The sequence below is a fragment of the Calliphora vicina genome, chromosome 1 (genome assembly GCF_958450345.1).
Source record: "Calliphora vicina chromosome 1, idCalVici1.1, whole genome shotgun sequence".
NCBI classification, from domain to species: Eukaryota; Metazoa; Arthropoda; class Insecta; order Diptera; family Calliphoridae; genus Calliphora; species Calliphora vicina.
Genome location: NC_088780.1, coordinates 50,518,811 through 50,539,147, shown reverse-complemented (window position 1 = coordinate 50,539,147; position 20,337 = coordinate 50,518,811). Strand labels below are relative to the sequence as shown.

General features: G+C 29.8%; 3 protein-coding genes across 3 annotated transcripts in view; 2 read left to right on the top strand and 1 right to left on the bottom strand.

The window, feature by feature from the left end:
- Nucleotides 1-216: 216 nt before the first annotated feature.
- Nucleotides 217-3,080, top strand: LOC135949035 (uncharacterized). Its single transcript, XM_065498493.1, has 7 exons — nucleotides 217-553; nucleotides 617-968; nucleotides 1,029-1,208; nucleotides 1,343-1,567; nucleotides 1,635-1,794; nucleotides 1,854-2,032; nucleotides 2,471-3,080. The coding sequence occupies exons 1-7, from the start codon at nucleotides 310-312 to the stop codon at nucleotides 3,078-3,080; spliced, it is 1,950 nt and encodes a 649-aa protein (XP_065354565.1). The 5' UTR covers nucleotides 217-309.
- A 452-nt stretch (nucleotides 3,081-3,532) lies between these two features.
- Nucleotides 3,533-4,563, bottom strand: Enoph (Enolase-phosphatase). Its single transcript, XM_065498492.1, has 4 exons — nucleotides 4,420-4,563; nucleotides 4,077-4,357; nucleotides 3,766-4,022; nucleotides 3,533-3,703 (listed from the first exon to the last, which is right to left on the bottom strand). The coding sequence occupies exons 1-4, from the start codon at nucleotides 4,489-4,491 to the stop codon at nucleotides 3,567-3,569; spliced, it is 747 nt and encodes a 248-aa protein (XP_065354564.1). The 5' UTR covers nucleotides 4,492-4,563; the 3' UTR covers nucleotides 3,533-3,566.
- Nucleotides 4,564-4,915: 352 nt separating this feature from the next.
- Hph (HIF prolyl hydroxylase) overlaps nucleotides 4,916-20,337 on the top strand; it is a 48,153-nt gene continuing 32,731 nt past the window's right edge. The window contains exon 1 of the mRNA XM_065512344.1: nucleotides 4,916-7,005. Within this exon, the coding sequence (XP_065368416.1) occupies nucleotides 6,023-7,005 (983 nt within the window). The 5' untranslated portion in view covers nucleotides 4,916-6,022. The remainder of the gene's footprint in view (nucleotides 7,006-20,337) is intronic.

Below are 20,337 nucleotides of genomic sequence, written 5' to 3'. Positions count from 1 at the left end.
AAATGACACGACAAATATTATATACCATTACCACCATATATACAACGTACACATAACTGCCTTCACAGTCTTCAGCAATGTGAAAGTTATACCACAATAAAATTCTGATGGGGTAGAATAACATAAATTCTATCAAAAAATTAGGTAAACAATAACAACTGTTGTCCTTGGCAACGTAAATAAAGAATACAATATTGATAAAGCAAAAGGAAAAAATAGAAAACGATACTTTCAAAAAAGGACAACATTTATTAAAGTGGACTTGTAGATATTTTAAAATAAATCATTATTAATAAAAAAAGTATTAACATGACTTCTCATATTGGTAGAGCTTATTTGAATACCTGCTTAAAAGTACCTATAGATCCATGTAACAATTGTCCAGCTCCTGTTTACAGCAGATCCAAAATATATTTGGAACGTGCTGCAGCCACACCAAACAGCTCAAAAGCTTCTATTATCACCACAAAACACTGTAGTACAACGGAAAGAGAGCATAAATGGTCTTGTGGTGGTATCAGATCATTGGCGAAACTTTACGACAGCATACCAGGTTTGTAAATTACAACAATTATCCTTAAAGATTTAATATTTTCATATATTTTTCATACTAAAGATTATAGAGATTTGAACCATTTAAGTGGTGAAGAATTCTATTCTACTTTGGATACATTAAGATCAACTTGTCGAGAGTTGAAAGTTAAAACTAGTTGCTTGGTCGAAGATCGTTGCAGTACTACCACAACTTCATCTTCTTTAACATCCTCCAATAGTCAGCTGGGCGGTAGTCGTAATAAAAAGTCTAAAAAATCTAAAAAGAAGAAAAAATCTAAGGGAAATCCTAATAATATAAAATGCTTTGAAGCCCAGGAATCAGATTTTGTGCAGGAGTTTCTAAATACTCAAAGGCATGAGAACTGCCATGAAGCTACTAGAACAAAAACGCGCAATGTTTCTCTTTCTAAAAGGTTGTTTATTTATTTTTGCTTAATTAAAGAGTTCATTTTAATTATGATTTTTATTTTCAGTTCTAAAAAAGATTTAGATGAGGAAGTTGAAGGTTTTAAAAAGTCTCTTCAGGAATTCGAGGCAGAGTTTAAAAGACCAATGACTTCTTTAAATCGTCATGAATCCCGATCATTTACTAGATGCTCTTCGAAGGAGTTCTTTAGTAAGCCGCAGGATGACAATAAGAAAACATCGGAAAAGTAAGTGAACAGTGGTTGGCATATAAAGAACATGGATCGAAGATTATATCAACTTTCTTTCCCATTTAAAGATAACCCAAATATTTTTATTGTTTTGTCCTAGTTTTTCTAAACAATTCTCTTTATACTTGCAGAGTACCTGTTCGAACAACATTTACGTCGCAATTACGTGAACATTTACGTAAATCATTATCATTTAATGATTTACACTCCATAACGGAACCAATGGAACTTATAGAATTAAGAAAGAAAAACAAAACTTTGGAGTATTTATCATTTAAAGGAGATAGTACTGCTTTAAGGGACACCTCAAAATTAAGTAATTATTTTCAAGAGAATGCAAAAACGGAGACTGCAGGGTAAATAAAATTAAGTTCGAAATGTCTTCAAACAATATAAAATTGGTGTATATTTTCTATTCATTAGAATACCAAAAATAGTTGTAGATTCGCCAAGCACCGAACAGTCTAGTGATCGTATGCAGGGAAAAAAGAAATCGAAACAAAAACGCTGTAAAAATGAGGAATACAAAATGCCTTTTACCTTGTTCGATTTGGATTCGCATAAAAAGGAGGGTTCTATTAAGGTATTTCTATTTTTTACTGGTCAATTAATGCTTGTCACTCTTAAAAACTTTCTTTACAGCATTCTACACCATCTCCCGTACATCCTGTTGCCCGTCCCAACCTAGCTGCCACTTTAAGGGTGGAAAGTTCGAAGAAAAAAGTGAAAGAACTTAAAAATAACTGTACCTATCATGATACCACACCACAATTTGATTGGGAAGTTCGTAAAACACCTGCCTGGAAAACATTATCATTCAAGTGAGTTCAAATCAATTAAAATACATTTCTCTTAAAAGGTCCAAAATAATTAATTCTTAATTCAAAATCAAATTAATTTTCATCTCTTAACCATTGCATTAAATAATTCATTACAAATTAATTCCATAATTCCTTACAACTTCAAACGTATTGAATTAATTCCTTTGAGAATCATTCAATATTTCTTTAATTGAAATCCATTTTTTTCAATTCATTTTAAAAATGAAGAACAAATATTTGTATTGGATTTGAATTAACAACAATTTAATCACACAAATGAATGAATTATATTCAAACAAAATCCTTGGAATGAAGCTAAATAATTTGTTATGTTAGGAATGGTTATAGGGATTAAATTGTTGAAATTTTTAGTACTGAATTAATACTTTATTGCATTAATTAATTCTCTTATATTCAAAATCGATTATTTTTCTCCAGTGAAACCCACAAGGAGATACTTCAACTACGTTTGGCCACACGTAAAGCGGAACAAGCTCTGCAGCAACGTGAATATGAACTGAATATGGAAATAATGCGACAACGTGTCAAATCCGCTCCTCTACTACTAGAGGGTGCCACCTATTGGGGTCCTCATGTGGGTAAACTATCGCATGCCTGTCAAAAAGAAGGACGACGTCATATGTGTCAATCGAATCAACAGCGTAGCAGACGTAAAAAGCATTCATCACGTAGTCACAGTTGCAGACGTAGTTTATTTCTTAGTTCTTCTTCGGCTTTGGATGGTGAACATTTTGACACTTCTCCCAATACCTTCAGAGTACAAACGGAATCACGAGCCAATATGTCTCACAAATTAAATACATTGCGTAAAATTTATGGCAGTGGCGGTAATGGAACAAAATCTCAATCACGTAATTCAAATCACAGTACAAATACTCAACAATCAATGAAATGTCTAAGGAAAAAGAATTCCAATAATATGCTGAGAACTGAGGCGAAGCCGGCAAAAGATGATGATAGAAATTTTGGCAGAGTAGAGTTGGATAGTGGCGATGAGTTGTCAAGTTTGGATAGAGCATTTTTGTAGTTAAAGTGTATAAAACGTGTAATAAAGAAATAATTCATCAAACCTTTTTAATTAGGAGGCAAATTACATCCTTTGATATTGATTTCAATAGATTTTCATTCGATATCGTATGTCTTTCTGGTAGTAGCAACAATGCCAGTAACTAAAATTTACATATGTATTATGAGTTATATAAAGTTATTGCAATTTCGCCCAGCCTATTTCCCTGACAAAGCCTAATAGATTTCCTAGATCATATCTAGCTATATCCCTCAGTTTATCATGGAAAGGTAAATACCCTAGCCATTTTTGCCTGAGACCCTGTAGTTTTGGACAGTTACACAGAATATTTCCACTTTTTCCAGTTCCTCAATATCCTCGCACAACCTACAAAAGTCCTGTGTGCCCATATCCCATTTACCAATGATGAGTGCCCGGTTATCACCCTACTTAATAAATATAGAATTTTCCAATTTTATTAAATGTTTTTTTTTATAAAAATGTCTTTTATTTAGCAATAACTTTTAGAGATTCAAAATCATTTAGAATGGTAAATTGAGATTTGTCATCGTCAGTAAGAGGTCCATTACCGGGTCTAGAAAGTATGGCTGTTTGATAACCAGCCAAACGGGCAGCTTCAGCCTCTGCAATGGTAAAACAAAATAATGATTAAAAAATGTATTTATTAAAGAATACACTTGATTACCTTTCACAATATCTGTTAAGAATAAAATATCATTGGGATCAACATCTATAGCTTGAGCAATATTAACATACGATTGTTTTTCCTGTTTGTGGCCACTGGTGGTGTCAAAATGTCCCGCGATATAAGGCAAAAGATTACCATATTCCGTTTGACGAAATAAAAGTTGTTGTGCCTTAATGCTGCCGCTTGAATAGATGGCTACACGGATGCCAGCATCTTGCCAACGTTTAAATGCAGCTGGTACATCTGGATAAACACTAGATTATGTATTAGTTTAGCATGTTTATGTTATGAAGCTATTTAATACTTACTGTCCCTTGATGGTACCACTTCTATAGCCCTCCGACCAGACAAAGCCTTGCAGAGTCTTAAGTGGTCCCAATTTCAAGTCTTTGTCTATTAAATATTTAACAAATTGACTTATTTTCTTAATATCCACAGCCCCATCATTACTGGAGTTTGTTTCTTTCAAGAATTCTTTATATTGTGGCAAATTCATTAGGTCCTTGATAACAGTCTGGGTTTGTGCAGTTTCACATGTTTCCTGTAGATATTTTTCAGTGTGTTCTTTGGCAAAGGGAAACAAAGTATCCTATGATGGAGATAAATGGCATGTTTATGTTATTGTCTTTAATATTTATTAAATAAAGTTACCTTAACAAAACTAATAGAGGTGGTGGTACCCTCAATATCGGTCAGTACAATTTTAACAGAAAATTCACACATTTTACTTTTGATTTCCAAGTCTAATGTAAATATGTCAAAAGCCAGATGTAATTAACTGATAAGAAATTTACCGGGGCGTTGCTACATGCTGACAAAGTGTAATAACGCCCTCACAGCTGTGTAATGTAAACAGAGAGAATATGTTTAGGAGAGTAACCAGAAAAACGCTAAAAATACAAATTAGATGTTTGAAATAAAATTACAGTATCTTTCAACTAAGAGGTTACTGAAACTTTATTATTATTTAATTCAATTACAAATGTTATATTTTTTTTTAACAATTAACATAATTTATATTTCAATGTTTTGCTTATGTAGACACCACTAAAATCTTTCAAATTTCTCTCTCAAACGAGTCTCGTTTAAAAAGCTAATTGTCAAATTGACAGTTATGACGTTTAAACTGACAACTTTTACTCAAAAATAAAAAAAAGTACGTGAAAGTTTCTTAATAAATTGAATTTTTGCTAAATAAATTTGCAAATTATTTGCAAAACTTCTAGATAAATTAAGCAATTCGTAGTAACATCAATTATAATTACAACAAGTTCAGAATATTTAACAAAAAAAGCTCAGAAACGTGATTTAAAGTTTGTTTAAATTTTAAGTTTAACAAAAAGTTAAAGATTCTAGTGGATTCCAATGAAGAACGACTGCAAAAATAAATAATTGACAACAAATATAAATAGAATAATAAACAAATACAATAACAACAAATGTCTGCAGCATAGAATAAAAAAATAATTAAAATAATTAATACAACAAAAGAAAAGTACTTGTGCTTGTAAATATGCAAGAATGAAATGAAAAGTTTTATGCTTAATCATGAAATTGCAATAAATTAAATTGTTGTTAGTGTATTTCCAAGAAAACAAAATACATATGTAAATAAAAATCGATTAAGAAAAGTTGTTTAATAAAACGCCCTATGGATTTTTTGGAAAAACAAGTTTTCATTACAATTTATTTGTTAACAAAGTAAATTTTTTTTATTAATTTTGCAAAATTCTACCGAAACAGTTTATGTATATTGTGAGAAATAGTAATATTTTATTACAAAAATAACAACAGCAGACAACTACAACAAATACCACATATTGTATTCCCTAATTGACCGCCAGTCCCCTGTCAAGGTTAATCTGACAAACAGATAAGAAAAGACGAACAACAAAAGCAACTACAACAAATTTTCATATCAAAACCAAACCAGGGCGGGTGGAGGAACTTGACGCCACACCACATATACTTGGTGTAGCTTGCTTGAATAAATGTCAGCGTTATTTTTCTCATTTTATCATCTTTTTCTTTTTGAAAACTGCGAATAGTGTGAACAGTCGACGAGAACAAAAACAAACTAACCTAATTATGAGAAAGGGCAACACAAGGACATTTCTCTAAACCATAACCAGCGTACAAAGAAAGCCAATCTAGCCCAGCACATAGTTCTTCAGGGAGTTTCAAGATAAGGCAAGTAACCCATATGAGTAGACATTAAAGTTATAAATAGAAAATATTAAAAAGAGAAAAACATATGGATTCTCAACAAGTGTTTGTGGTGCCTCAAGTACCGCAACTACCCCCCGCCACTAGTAAAGTCCAACACCACCACCACCAGCAGCAGCAGACAACTACACAAATGTTGCAGCAGCAACATCAACCGCCACAGTGTAGTATTTGTGGTACAACACAAAAGCTATTACGTTGCGCCAAATGCAAAGCTATCTACTACTGCTCCACAGATCATCAGCATCTCGATTGGCCCACCCACAAGCAGGAATGTCGTGCGTTGGCCAAGCAAAGGCAAATAAATAATCGCTTGCAGCAGCTAACAAATGGTTGCGGTGCCATTAACATCAATGCCCACTCAAATTCCTCCAACACCAGCTCATCGAATGTGCCCCCAAGTTGGTCTTCTTCCAACTGCAACACTACACCCGCCTACGACAACCTACAGCAACCGCAAAATTTTAAATCCAAACAACTGGATGGCTCTTTTGTGCTCGGTACCCACGAAAATGAAATTCTAAATAGCAAAGCCGAAACTGTGGCACAAAATTCAAATAGATCCGAGTATATGGGTAATATTGAGGCCAATTCCACCACTACCGATCAAATGCATAATATAATGATGCAAAATGGTTTAGATCCTGCCTATGGACTAGGCGATAGCAATCAACCGTACAATGACAATTCATATTATTACCAAACTATGCCAACGCAATTGGATAATGGCCAACAATTAGACCCAAATCTACTAAATCAAACGGAACAGCCTCAATATAGTAATGCTGACTCTTCGTCATCAACAACTTATGACCCTGTTACTATATTAGAGCAACATCAGCAACAGCCCATACAACAGCAGCAACAGCAAGTTTATTTGCCTCAGCCTCAAACAGTTCTGCAATATCCGGTGCCCCAACTTAGCAACTATTTAATTAATCAGCATGAGAAAAGTTCGAGCTATCAAATAGGTGCTGCCGTTGTCGATGAGAATCTCTTCGAAAATGCCAAGTAAGTAAATGTTTTAAGTGGTTCCCTTCTTTATTATTAAAGTAAACATTAATTTTTAATGGCTAATACGAAATGTAAATAAATATCCATTTGCTGATAATAATTATGGACATTTTACATTTAAAATTCAGTTTTTTTTCTGTGAGATACAAAATCTATTATTTGTTTACTTTTAATGTTTTCTCAAAATTAAACATTCTCTCTGTAATAAATCACAAGATACTAAATTTTAAATTAAATGATATATGTGAAACCATAAAATAATAAGGGGCCTAGTTAATTTCGATAAAATTCGCCTAAATGAATATCTTCCTCAAAAAATCAACAAAAATAAATTTTACATTGTTTAAGGAAATTTTTATTTCAAAGTACATAGATACAATTTTTATGAAAAATAATCAAACCCTAGATAGATATACATACTATGTAGATCGGAAGATCATCTGTTAAAGACCTAACTCAGTTGTCAAAAACCTAAGTGTTGAAATTGTATTACTACTGTATGATTTTTTGATAAATAAAAGGGTTTGAGTTTTTATACATTGAATTTAAGTATTTTCTTTCAAGAAATTGTAAATCAAACACAGAGAAAACTGACACAATATTTTCCGCGTTAAAAAATTAAAAAAAGATGATAAAAACCATGCTAAAAGCACTGAATTGACAACTCTGAAGTTAATGAAAAAAGTATAAGCCTAAAAGTATGCAATATTTATTTCACGCTTTAAGTCATGACCTTAGCGGAAAGTTGAACTTTTTCAAAATATGTATTAAATTGTGCACTTTGATAGAAGCTCCTCACAGTTTAAATAAAATAAAGTATTATTTTTGAAGTTTTATTAAAATTAAAAAAAACTTTGTTTTTTTTAAAATTTTTGTTCAGAACAAATTCGTTCTTTTTGCTCTGTTGTTGAGGTTGTTGGAACAAAACTTACAGATGACTACTGCTTTGGCCGATTTTCAACGATATTATTTTTTTTTCTATAGAAAATGTTTCGAAAACATTAATTTCTATAGAAAAATTACCGATGACATTAAATTTTTTATAACTTTGTTTTTCTAAAGAAACTTTATCGATAACATTGTTTTGCTATAGAAAATGTTTCGATTACATTTATTTTCTATAATCTTCTAATATATAAAAATCTCTTATCACAATGTTTGTGTTTGAACTCCTCCGAAATGGCTCAACTCAACTTTTATGAAATTTTGTTTGTGTATTTGGGAGCTATGAGAATAGGTCATAAAGTATATTTCATACCGCTAGGTTATTAGGGTGTCCTATCCAGATTTTTTTGTTTAACGATTTAACGTAAACACAAATTTCGTACAGAAAATTTACCGATAACATTAATTTTCTATAGAAAATTCATCGATAACTTTAGTTTGTTCTAGAAAATTTATTATAAACTTTAATATTTCTAGAATATTAATCGATAACTTAAATTTTCTATAGAAAATTTATCGATAATTTTATTTTTCCAAAAAAAATTTAGATAACTTTAATTATCTATAGATAATTTATCGATAACGTTAATTTTTATATACAATTTATGGATAATATTAATTTTCTATAAAAAATATAACTTTAATTTTCTAAAGAAAGTTAATCCAAAACATTAATTTTCTAAAGAAAATCAAATTTATCGATAACATTAATTTTCTAAATACAGTGCACTCGCGATAATATGAACACCCCAAAATATGAACACTTTTTACTTCCATAGGGTACTGTAAAATATGAACTTAGTAAACTAGCTGTTCATATTTTAAAGCTTTTTAAAATATGAACAGCTTATTTTTGTTTCATTGACGTATTTTATCTATCTATTAAATTATAATTCAACTGCTTAATAATGTTTGGACTTCCTTAGGTGTTGATGGGAATTAGATGTCATTCGCAAATATGAACAATCTTGCAAAAGTGAACTGGCCTGGTTTTAATTAGTTCATATTATCGCGAGTGCACTGTATAAAAAATGTATCGGTACATTATATATCTATAAGAAATTTAAAAGATACGATTTTCACTGATGGGTCCAAGATGGAATTTGGCACAGCAGCCGGAGTTTATGTAGTAGATGATGACGAATGTGATCCGTACAATTTATGTAGATAGTCAGGCAGCACTTATTGAAATGTCATATGGCACATTCCGGGACTCTACGAACCAATCCTGGTGTAGTAGGATAGATAGCAGGATGTCTAGGTCTATTTGAGCAAAGTTGGATGCAAAGGCAACCAGATTACTAATTGGGTTGGATAGGAAAATCTTAGGTCTTTAGTAGAAGTGATAACCGGACACCCCTTAATAGCAGCCTTCATTGGTAAATTCGATATGGGCGCACAGGACTTTTTTAGGATGTGCGAGGATATTGAGGAACTAGAAACAGTGGAACATATTCTGTGTAACTGTCCTAGATTACAAGGTCTATTTTGGATTTTAGGTAACAGGGCTCTGGGAATCCCAGTCTATATTTATTTCCTGTCGTTTTATGGATTGGATTTTTCGCTTTATTTATATTTATAGCACCTGACTTTCCATTCAATTTCATTTCTTCTCCAGTTTACACCTAGTTTTATTTCTAAAGGGTATCACAATGGATCCTATGGGTCTCCGACTGGAAGTGTAATTCTTATAGTACACACCTCTTCAAATCAATCTATCGATAAGATTAATTATCCTAAGAAAAATTATCCAAAAAATTTATTGTCTGAAATAATTTATCGACAACATCAAATATCTGTAAAAATATTACAGTAAATTTGTATGAAATATTTATTGATAACTTTCAGTGACTATAGAAAACTTAATTTTAAATTTTAAAATTTACTTTTATTGAAAGTTATTAAAAAAAGTTAATATTAGCCATTACTGACTTACCGACATAAACACCTATGTTGTTTATCCCAAAATCTCTGTTGCACAAAATTAACATACAATTGTATATTAATCAGAGAAATAATTAAAAAATTATTACTTTATTACACAAATATTAACAAACACACCATCTTTTGCCGGTAGTTCTTTTAAAAATACAATTTTTAGTTGTTATCACTTTGAATATTTGTTTAGAAATAACTGAAAAATACTGGCAAACAAATTTAGTCCAAAGTGAAGATAGACAGAAGTCATAAAATATTTTATTATTTTTTATTAACTACAATACCTATCGAAATATTTCGCAAATTAAAAAAAAACTAATACTTTTAATCCTTAAAAAGACTAAAAATAAAATATTAAACATTAATAAATTATTATACAATCCAAATGCCAACAATTACTCACATATTTTAACGTGTGTAATTCAAATAAATATATTTTTTAAACTTTATTTTGTCATTTTAATTTATTTTATTTAACTGATAACATAGTACGTGAGCGCAGTGGGCGATTCTTTATTGTTGTTTTTTTTATATTTTAATTGTTGTCATTAGGTTTCTGAATAATGAAAAAAAAAAAATTCTGTTCTGAATAATTGCTTGAATTGCTGCTATAGTACCTTACAATCGCAGTAATAGTAGCCACATTGAAGTGACGATAAAAAATACATCTGTTAAAGTTATTAAGAGAATTTGTTGTACGAGTGTATTTTAAATACATTTAATCAGATATTTGCATTGTGATTAGATTGTAAATTTTTACGAGTAATGTTCAGAGAAAAACTGTTTAACACAAAAGCAAATGCGTTTAAAATTAATAGGGTTTTTAAAAGTAAGTCCCCTTTACAATATTAAGTGTACAGTGGGGCGAAACAATTTTTTAATTTTAATTAGACATATAGACTTAACAAGTTTTTCCTAATAATAGCCCATGATCTTGCTTTTAAATTTCACTTTGATATGATAGATGGCATTTACACACTGTTACTAAAGTATACGTACGATTTACTTTTTGGGCCTTTTTTTAAAAATCTATATATATATATATATAAAAATACAAGGCCTGACTTATTCATTCACTCACTCATGACTGATGAGTCAGTGAGTGAGTGAATAAATGAGTTAGGCCTTGTATTTTTAAATATATAGATTTTTTAAAAAAGGTCCAAAAAGTCGATCGTACGTATACTTTAGTAACTGTGTGTATATTATTCAGGCAATGTATTGATAACTTTAAACTTCTATAAAAAATGTATCATTAACTTAAGTTTTCTATAGAGAATTTATTTTATTTAGAAAATCTATTGATGACTTAAGTTTACCGATAACATTTATTTTTCTATTGAAAATTTACCGAATAACTTTAATTTTCTACAGATATATTAACGATAACTTTAATTTTCTATTGCAAATTTATTGATAATAATTAGATAATTTCGGTTTTTATAGACAATTTATCGGTAAAATAATTTTCTAAAAAAAAATTTGTTTATTACATAATATCATAATAATATGTTATAAAAGGTACTTAAAGGTAACTTTAACTATAACGGCAAGTTGTAATAATGGCCCTTAATCGTTTACATAAGAAATCATTATATGGCTAACAAGAGCTAAAAACAACTATATTTTAATTTATCAATAACTGTTCGTTTCTGTATAAAATTTATTTTAAAATGTAATTTATCTTCTATAGACAATTTATCGATAACTTAAATTTTCTATAGAAAATATACTAATAGGTTTAATTTACTGATAACATAAATGTTTTATAGAAAATTTATCGATTATATTAATTTTCTATAAACAATTTAAGTCATGGAAATATAACCATATACGGACACCATTACGTGATAAAAGACCAAAAAAAGACCCGTGTCTCCCAGTTTTGATTTACTCTCTGAGGCAAAGTTATAGCCCTTGTTATAAAGAACAAAAATTGTGAACATATAAAATCAAAAAAACTACATCTTCAAAATCAAAATCGCAAAGAAGATGAAAAATAAAATAAACAATTCAGCACAGCAGCTCTTTGTTTTGATTTGCTTTATTAACATCAATATAATTTTTAATATACATATATACTATAACTAGCTGACCCGGTGCGCTTCGCCACCCCAATTAGAAGAAAGAAATAGTACTGTCAAGTCTCACTTTGTGAATCTAATTGTAAATGTCTAATTTCATATTTCTGGGTCCATTATTATAGAAAATGCAAAATGTGTTCCTAATTTTAAATTTTTAGGTTTATTATTATAAAATATTCAAAAAGTACCATTGCAATAAGGAAATAGTACCATTGATTATCACTTTTAAATTCGCATTCACTAAACCATAACCCGTCAAGTTTGAATTTTAGATTTGTATATCATTTCCTATATTATCAACTAATTTTGTTTCTATAATACTTAAGATTTAATAAATTATCACAAAACCGAAACCGATCGGTTTTTAATTTTTTAAAACCGAAACCGCGGTTTTGAAATTCTTTGATTTTTTGGAAACTCTAGGTTATTATTATAGGAAATTCAAAAAAGTACCATTAGAATATATAAAAAGTACCAAAAATCCCCCACTTGTGGTTTCCCACTCACTCGGGTCCATATAAGCTTAATTTCATGGCTTTAGGTTCATTGGTGAAGAAATTACAAAAAGTACCATTCGAATAAAGAAAAAGTACCAAAAAGTCTCCCATAGAATTCTAACTCACTTAGGACCATGTATGCTTAATTTCATGTTTTTAAGTCCATTGCTATAGAAAATTAAAAAAAAGTACCATTAGAATAAACAAAAGGTACCATGAGGTATCCGCTTGAATTTTCAATCACTTAGGACCATATACGCTTAATTTCATATTTCTAGGTCCATTATATTATAGAAAATTCAAAAAGTACCATTAGAATATAGAAAAAGTACCAAAAAGCACCCACTTGTAGTTGCCCACCCACTCGGGTCCGTATAACCTTTATTTAATGTTTCTAGGTTCATTGGTGAAGAAATTACAAAAAGTACCATTTGAATAAAGAATAAGTACCAAAAAGTCTCTCCCTAGACTTCTCACTCACTTAGGACCATATATGTTTGATTTCGTGTTTCTAAGTCCATTGTTATAGAAAATTCAAAAAAGTACCATTATAATATAGAAAAAGTACTAAAAAGTATACACTTGTGGTTCTCCAGTCACTCGGGTTTATATAAGCTTTATTTCATGATTCTAGGTTCATTGGTGAAGAAATTACAAAAAGTACCATTCGAATAAAGAAAAAGTACCAAAAAGTCTCCCCTTAGAATTCTCACTCACTTAGGACCATATATGTTTAATTTCATGTTTATAAGTCCATTGTTATAGAAAATTCAAAAAGTACCATTAGAATATAGGAAAAGTACCAAAAAGCACCCACTTGTAGTTTCCCACTCACTCGGTTCCATATAAGCTTTATTTCATGTTTCTAGGTTCATTGGTGAAGAAATTACAAAAAGTACCAATCGAATAAAAAGTACCCATAGAATTCTCACTTACTTAGGACCATATATGCTTAATTTCATGTTTCTAAGATCATTGTTATAGAAAATTCAAAAAAGTACTATTAGAATAAACAAATAGTACCAAAAAGTCTCCCCCTAGAATTCTCACTCACTTAGGACCATATATGCTTAACTTCATATTTCTATGTCCATTATTACAGAAAATTCAAAAAGTACCATTAGAATATAGAAAAAGTACCAAAAAGCAGTCACTTGTAGATTCCCACCCACTCCGGTCTTAATTTCATGTTTTTAGGTTCATTGGTGAAGAAATTACAAAATGTACCATTCGAATAAAGAAAAAGTACCAAAAAGTCTCCCCCTAGAATTCTCACTCACTTAGGACCATATATGCTTAATTTCATGTCTCTAAGTCTATTGTTAAAGAAAATTCAAAAAAGTACAATTAGAATATAGAAAACGTACCAAAAAGCCCACACTTGTGGTTTCCCACTCACTCGGTTTATATATAAGCTTTATTTCATGTTTCTAGGTTCATTGGTGAAGAAATTACAAAAAGTACCATTCCAATAAAGAAAAAGTACCAAAAAGTCTCCCCCTAGAATTCTCACTCACTTAGGACCATATATGTTTAATTTCATGTTTCTAAGTCCATTATTATAGAAATTTCAAAAAAGTACCATTAGAAGAACAAAAAAGTACCTATAGTACAGTTCACACATTTTGGTACCTAAATATTATCCCCTATTCCTAACACTAACTTCACTCAAATACATATCAGCTAACTTTAATGTCGATAACTGAAATAATTTAAAATGTTTTAAAAGTACCATTAGGAGAAAAGTACCAATTTCCCTATTCTTACTTGAACACCCCTCAAGTTTGAAATTTAAAAATATTCCATTTTGCCAAAATTGTTTATGCTACAGGCATGTATCAAAATATTAAAATCTGTGTTAATGTGCCCAAGAATAAATATGTTTTAAAAAAAGTACCAAACTGTTTACCCGGATTTGGCCCAATATACACCTTGGTACTCGAGTTCCAAATAACACCCTGTTAGTTAATTTTTGTATGAATCCAGGAACCAACGTTAAAAAAATTATCAAAATTGGCTTAATAATTTCAAATATAATGTATTTTCCCGATTTTATCCCCTTTTTGGTACCTTTTTTTATCCCAATTGAGGTGCTACAATTTCATTCAAATAAATTTCTGTAACGTGGTGGGAGCTCATAATAAAATATTCGTATGTCTATGTCAAATTATAGAAAAACATATTTTATGAAAAAGTACCAAAAATGAACACAATTTTTATCCCTTAAAGGTTCGAATTTCAAAAAAGTACCAAACTTATATTTTTTATTTTTTGTTAGTTAAAGAATACGATTTAAAATTTGTTTCTATGTTTATTGGTTTAAAAGATACATAGGGTGCAAAAAAAGTACCAAAATACAGTTTTTACCGTTTTCTGCCCTAAAAGTTTCGAATTTCCAAAAAGTACGAAACACCTGTCAGCTTATTTTTTAAATGGAGTAACATGCTATTTTAAGTTTTTTTGTATCTTTATTAGTTTTGAAGATATAAGGTTACCGAATTTACCCGTTTTTACCCGTTTTTACCCTTTTTTACCCCCTAAACGTTCGAATTTCCAAAAATCCCTTCTTATCGGATCGTTTTGGGGAGGGAGGAACCCACAGTTAAAATTTCGTGATTCTAGCTTCAGCCGTTTGGGCTGTGCGATGATGAATCAGTCAGTCAGTCAGTCAGTAACGTTACTCTTTTATATATGGGGGATTTCATGTCAAGTGAACCAACTTTTGAAATCGATGTCTTCCGATCGGGATGAAATTTGCACCAAGGTTAGCTCTATTGGATAGTAACTCAGACACAATTTTTCAACAACATCGGTCGAGAACTCTCTGAGTTATAGGGGGTAAAATTTTGACAATTTGGTCAAACAGGGGTTTTTTCTTATCCATGTAACTTATTACCTATTGTTCTTAGCAAAATGTGTTCCAAATAGTATAGATAGCTATTTCTTCGATCTTTCGAAAAAAAATATTTAAAAAAAAAAATAAAAAATTTTTAATATTTTTTTTCCGAAATCAAAAACTTTTTTGACTTTTTTTTAAAATACGCTATTTTTTTTATTTTTTTTTTTTTCTTAAAATAAAGTTTAGATATTTTCCTTGAAGACCCTTTTGGTCGCTTAGTGGGATGCGAGTGGGATATCTATCAAAATAAATATTTTGTAACTCAAAACATAAAATTTTTGACTTTTTTTGCAAAATCAAAAACTTTGTTGACTTTTTTTTTTCAAAATGGACCCTTTTTTAATCTTTTTTTTTAGGTCAAACAAAAGCTTAGATATTATCCTTGAAGACCCTTTTGGTCGCTTAGTGGGATGCGAGTGGGATATCTATCAAAATAAATATTTTTTAACTCAAGACTTACAATTTTTGACTTTTTTTTTTGCAAATACGATTTTTTTTTCCAAATGGGCCCTTTTTTTAAAATTTTTTTTGTAGTCAAAAGAAAGCTTAGGTCCATTCCTTTAAGATATTTTTAGTCCCTTAGTGGGATGCGAGTAGGATATCTATCAAAATAAATATTTTGTAACGCAAGACATACAATTTTTTAATTTTTTTTTGCAAAATCAAAATTTTTTTCCAATATGGGCCCTTTTTTAATTTTTTTTTTTTTGCTCAAAAGAAAGCCTAGGTCCATTCCTTTAAGATATTTTTAGTCCCTTAGTGGGATGCGAGTGGGATATCTATCAAAATAAATATTTTGTAACGCAAGACATACAATTTTTTAATTTTTTTTTGCAAAATCAAAATTTTTTTCCAATATGGGCCCTTTTTTAATTTTTTTTTTTTGCTCAAAAGAAAGCCTAGGTCCATTCCTTTAAGATATTTTTAGTCCCTTAGTGGGATGCGAGTGGGATATCTATCAAAATAAATGTTTTAACACAAAAATTGTATGTCTTGAGTTACAAAACAATTATTTTGATATATATCCCACTCGCATCCCACTAAGCGATCAAAACCATCTTAAAGGAATAGGCCTAAGCTTTCTTTATAGCAAAAAAAAAAATTACAAAAAGGGCCCATTTTAAAAAAAAGTCAAAAAAGTTTTTGATTTTGCCAAAAAATCAAAAATTGTATATCTTGAGTTACAAAATATTTATTTTGATAGATATCCCACTCGTATCCCACTAAGGGACCTAAAATATCTTAAAGGAATGGACCTAAGCTTTCTTTTGACTAAAAAAAAAATTTTTAAAAAAGGGCCCATTTTGAAAAAAAATTCGAATTTGCAAAAAAAAAGTCAATAATTGAATGTCTTGAGTTACAACATTTTTATTTTAATAGATATCCTACTCACATCTTCCTAAGTGACAAAATAGGTCTTAAAGGAAAAGACCTAAGCTTTCTTTTGAGCAAAAAAAATTTTTAAAAAAAAGTCCCATATTGGAAAAAAATTTCGATTTTGCAAAAAAAAATTAAAAAATTGTATGTCTTGCGTTACAAAATATTTATTTTGATAGATATCCCACTCGCATCCCACTAAGGGACTAAAAATATCTTAAAGGAATGGACCTAGGCTTTCTTTTGAGCAAAAAAAAAATTAAAAAAGGGCCCATATTGGAAAAAAATTTTGATTTTGCAAAAAAAAATTAAAAAATTGTATGTCTTGCGTTACAAAATATTTATTTTGATAGATATCCTACTCGCATCCCACTAAGGGACTAAAAATATCTTAAAGGAATGGACCTAAGCTTTCTTTTGACTACAAAAAAAATTTTTAAAAAAGGGCCCATTTGGACAAAAAATCGTATTTGCAAAAAAAAAAGTCAAAAATTGTAAGTCTTGAGTTAAAAAATATTTATTTTGATAGATATCCCACTCGCATCCCACTAAGCGACCAAGTAGGTGTTCAAGGAAAATATCTAAACTTTATTTTAAGAAAAAAAAAAAATAAAAAAAATAGCGTATTTTAAAAAAAAGTCAAAAAAGTTTTTGATTTCGGAAAAAAAATATTAAAAATTTTTTATTTTTTTTTTTAAATATTTTTTTTCGAAAGATCGAAGAAATAGCTATTTATACTATTTGGAACACATTTTGCTAAGAACAATAGGTAATAAGTTACATGGATAAGAAAAAACCCCTGTTTGACCAAATTGTCAAAATTTTACCCCCTATAACTCAGAGAGTTCTCGACCGATGTTGTTGAAAAATTGTGTCTGAGTTACTATCCAACCAAATTTCATCCCGATCGGAAGACATCGATTTCAAAAGTTGGTTCACTTGACATGAAATCCCCCATATATATATAGATTACACTTTTTCTTTTACATAGTTAAAATTAAAAAAAAAAGTTATGTACGCGGTTGCTTTTTCTTATAAAATTTAAAGTATTGCCATTAGAGATGCTAAACGGGGAATCCCGTTCCCGAAAATCCCGGGGTTTTCGGGATTTTCTAAATCCCGAAGCCCGGGATTTTTTAATTTTAAATCCCGGGGTTTTCGGGATTTTCCAAATCCCGTTTTTCATAAATAAATAGGGGAAATTGTAATTTTTGTGTGAATTTTTCATTCATTTTGACATTCTACATGCCCGAATATCGTAAAGTGATGTTCAGCAAAGTTGTTAAGTTCAACTCCTGCTACAATATAGTTAATAAAGGAAAACGGTATTTTTGGTTTTCCTCTTGTTCTGGAGGAACATGAGGAAAATACTTGCAGATTTGTTATAAGTATTTGCAAACGGGTTTGCCAATGTGAAAGATGTTTTTCGGCAGCAGCATATGTCGAAAACAAAATTCGTTCCAGAATGGCAGATGAAACCATAAATGCAATAGTATTCTTAAGAAGCTATTTAAAATAAATACTTTTTTATACTAAAGTACGGTTTTCACCAGTATGTCGATTTTTTTCACGAAAAATCGTATAGCTGAAACGCATTCTACGAAAATTCTAAGAAGAAACATAGGTCTAAAATCAAATCCTATCGCATTTCATCTTTTATCCAATGATATTTCAGTATATATACTTTTTTTAATAGTTTTTTTATTGGATAAAAGACGAAATGCGCATGATAGGATTTGATTTTAGACCTATGGTTTCTTCGGGATAATTTCATAGAATTTTGCCTAGATTGCGTTTCTGCTATACGATTTTTTACTTTTTGATCGTCCATACAAATCGACCCGGCCTAATGCACATACTTTATTGTTATTTCTTCTTATATAATGTACTCATTAGGGTATTCAATTAATCGGGTTTCTGGTTTAATAGGTTAATCGAGCAAATAATTAATCGAGGTTTAGATTTATTCGGTTAATAATCGGTTAATTTAAAATTATCCGATTAACCGAATAATTTCTATTTTCATTTTAAATTGAAAATAGAACAACGAATTTTGTGTACAAAAACAGCAAATAAGTTATTTGAGATCATTTTTGTAAACATATTTGCTGCAACAACGTCATAACTCAAAATCCGTGTTTTATGAACTGAGTAATACAAAATATGCGCTGTTCTATAATCTTTCATATAGTTTCATCAGTTTTCAAAAAAGTCAATTATTTTTTGTTTGCGAGTGTTTTTTTGTTGTAAACATCAAAATAAAAATTCATGTTTTCCCGTATATTTGATAAGTAAAAATTTGGAAAGATATTAACATCTACTATTTATATTTCTGAAATCGCATGATTTGTTGAAAATTTATTTAAGAAATAGTAAAATGTCATAAACTATTCAAAGACGTTTATCTCGAAACGACTTTTTTGAATTATGACGTTGTTGCAGCAAATGAGCGATGTGTGAGTTTTTTAGGGGTTTAGTGAGATCTTCTGAAATAATCTTTTATAAAAAGAATATAATTTAAACCATTTTTTTCTTTAGATTTAATAAAACTTTTCTTGGAAAAAAACTCTCTCGCTGATTGTATATGTTGGAGAAATCAAAAGCATGATAAAGAATATTCCTTTTTGGATTGTTTTAGATTTTGATTAATTTAATAGTTTCTTTTAGTTATGATAAAAGACTCATTTCAAAAAAAAAGTTTCGTCTATACATGTAAATACATACTAACAAAGTTTCATATACATGTAAATTAAATATGTCAATTGTTATACATACATGTTTATTGGATGTTCAAAAATATCTAATTTTAATTTGAAATTTGTATTTGAATTGAAAGGAATTTCGGTTAATCGGTTAATCGACACAAATTAATCGGTTTATTTGTTATTTGAAAATCGGCAATTTCAAATTATTCGAACAGTTAACCGTCCAAAATTAATCGGTTAACCGATTAACGGTTAATCGATTGAATACCCTAGTACTCATGCAAGTATTTTATGCTTTTTAGTGTCTAATAAAAATTAATTGCTAAATAAAAAATGTACTTTCAATTGTAAAGACATAATTATGTACGTTTCTTTCTTATAATTTTCGGGATTTTAGATTTCCCGAAAATCACGGGTCGGGATTTCGGTATTCTTTACCAAATCCCGAACCCCGGGATTTTTAAAAATCAGTCCCGATTAGCATCTCTAATTGCCATATTATTATAATATGGCAATTGAGGAATAAATATGTGATTTGACTGAAAAGTATGGCAATGCTAACAGAATTAATCCACTAGTGAGAAACACAATCATTGGTTAAATTCCGGCAAAATATGTTTCTGGTTTAACAGCGTGTTATGCTGAGTTTAACTGACAAGTAAGACATATAAGTTATAAAAAATAAAAAACCGCGTTCAAAAGATACGCCATCTTTTTTAAATCCCGTATTTTTAAGTCATCACACACCCAATATATCGATAATGTCAATTATCTATTGAAAATGTATCAATAACTTTAATTTTCTATAAATAATGTATCGATAATTTTAATATTCTTCAGACAATTTATCGATTTAATTTTATATAGATAATTTATCGAAAACT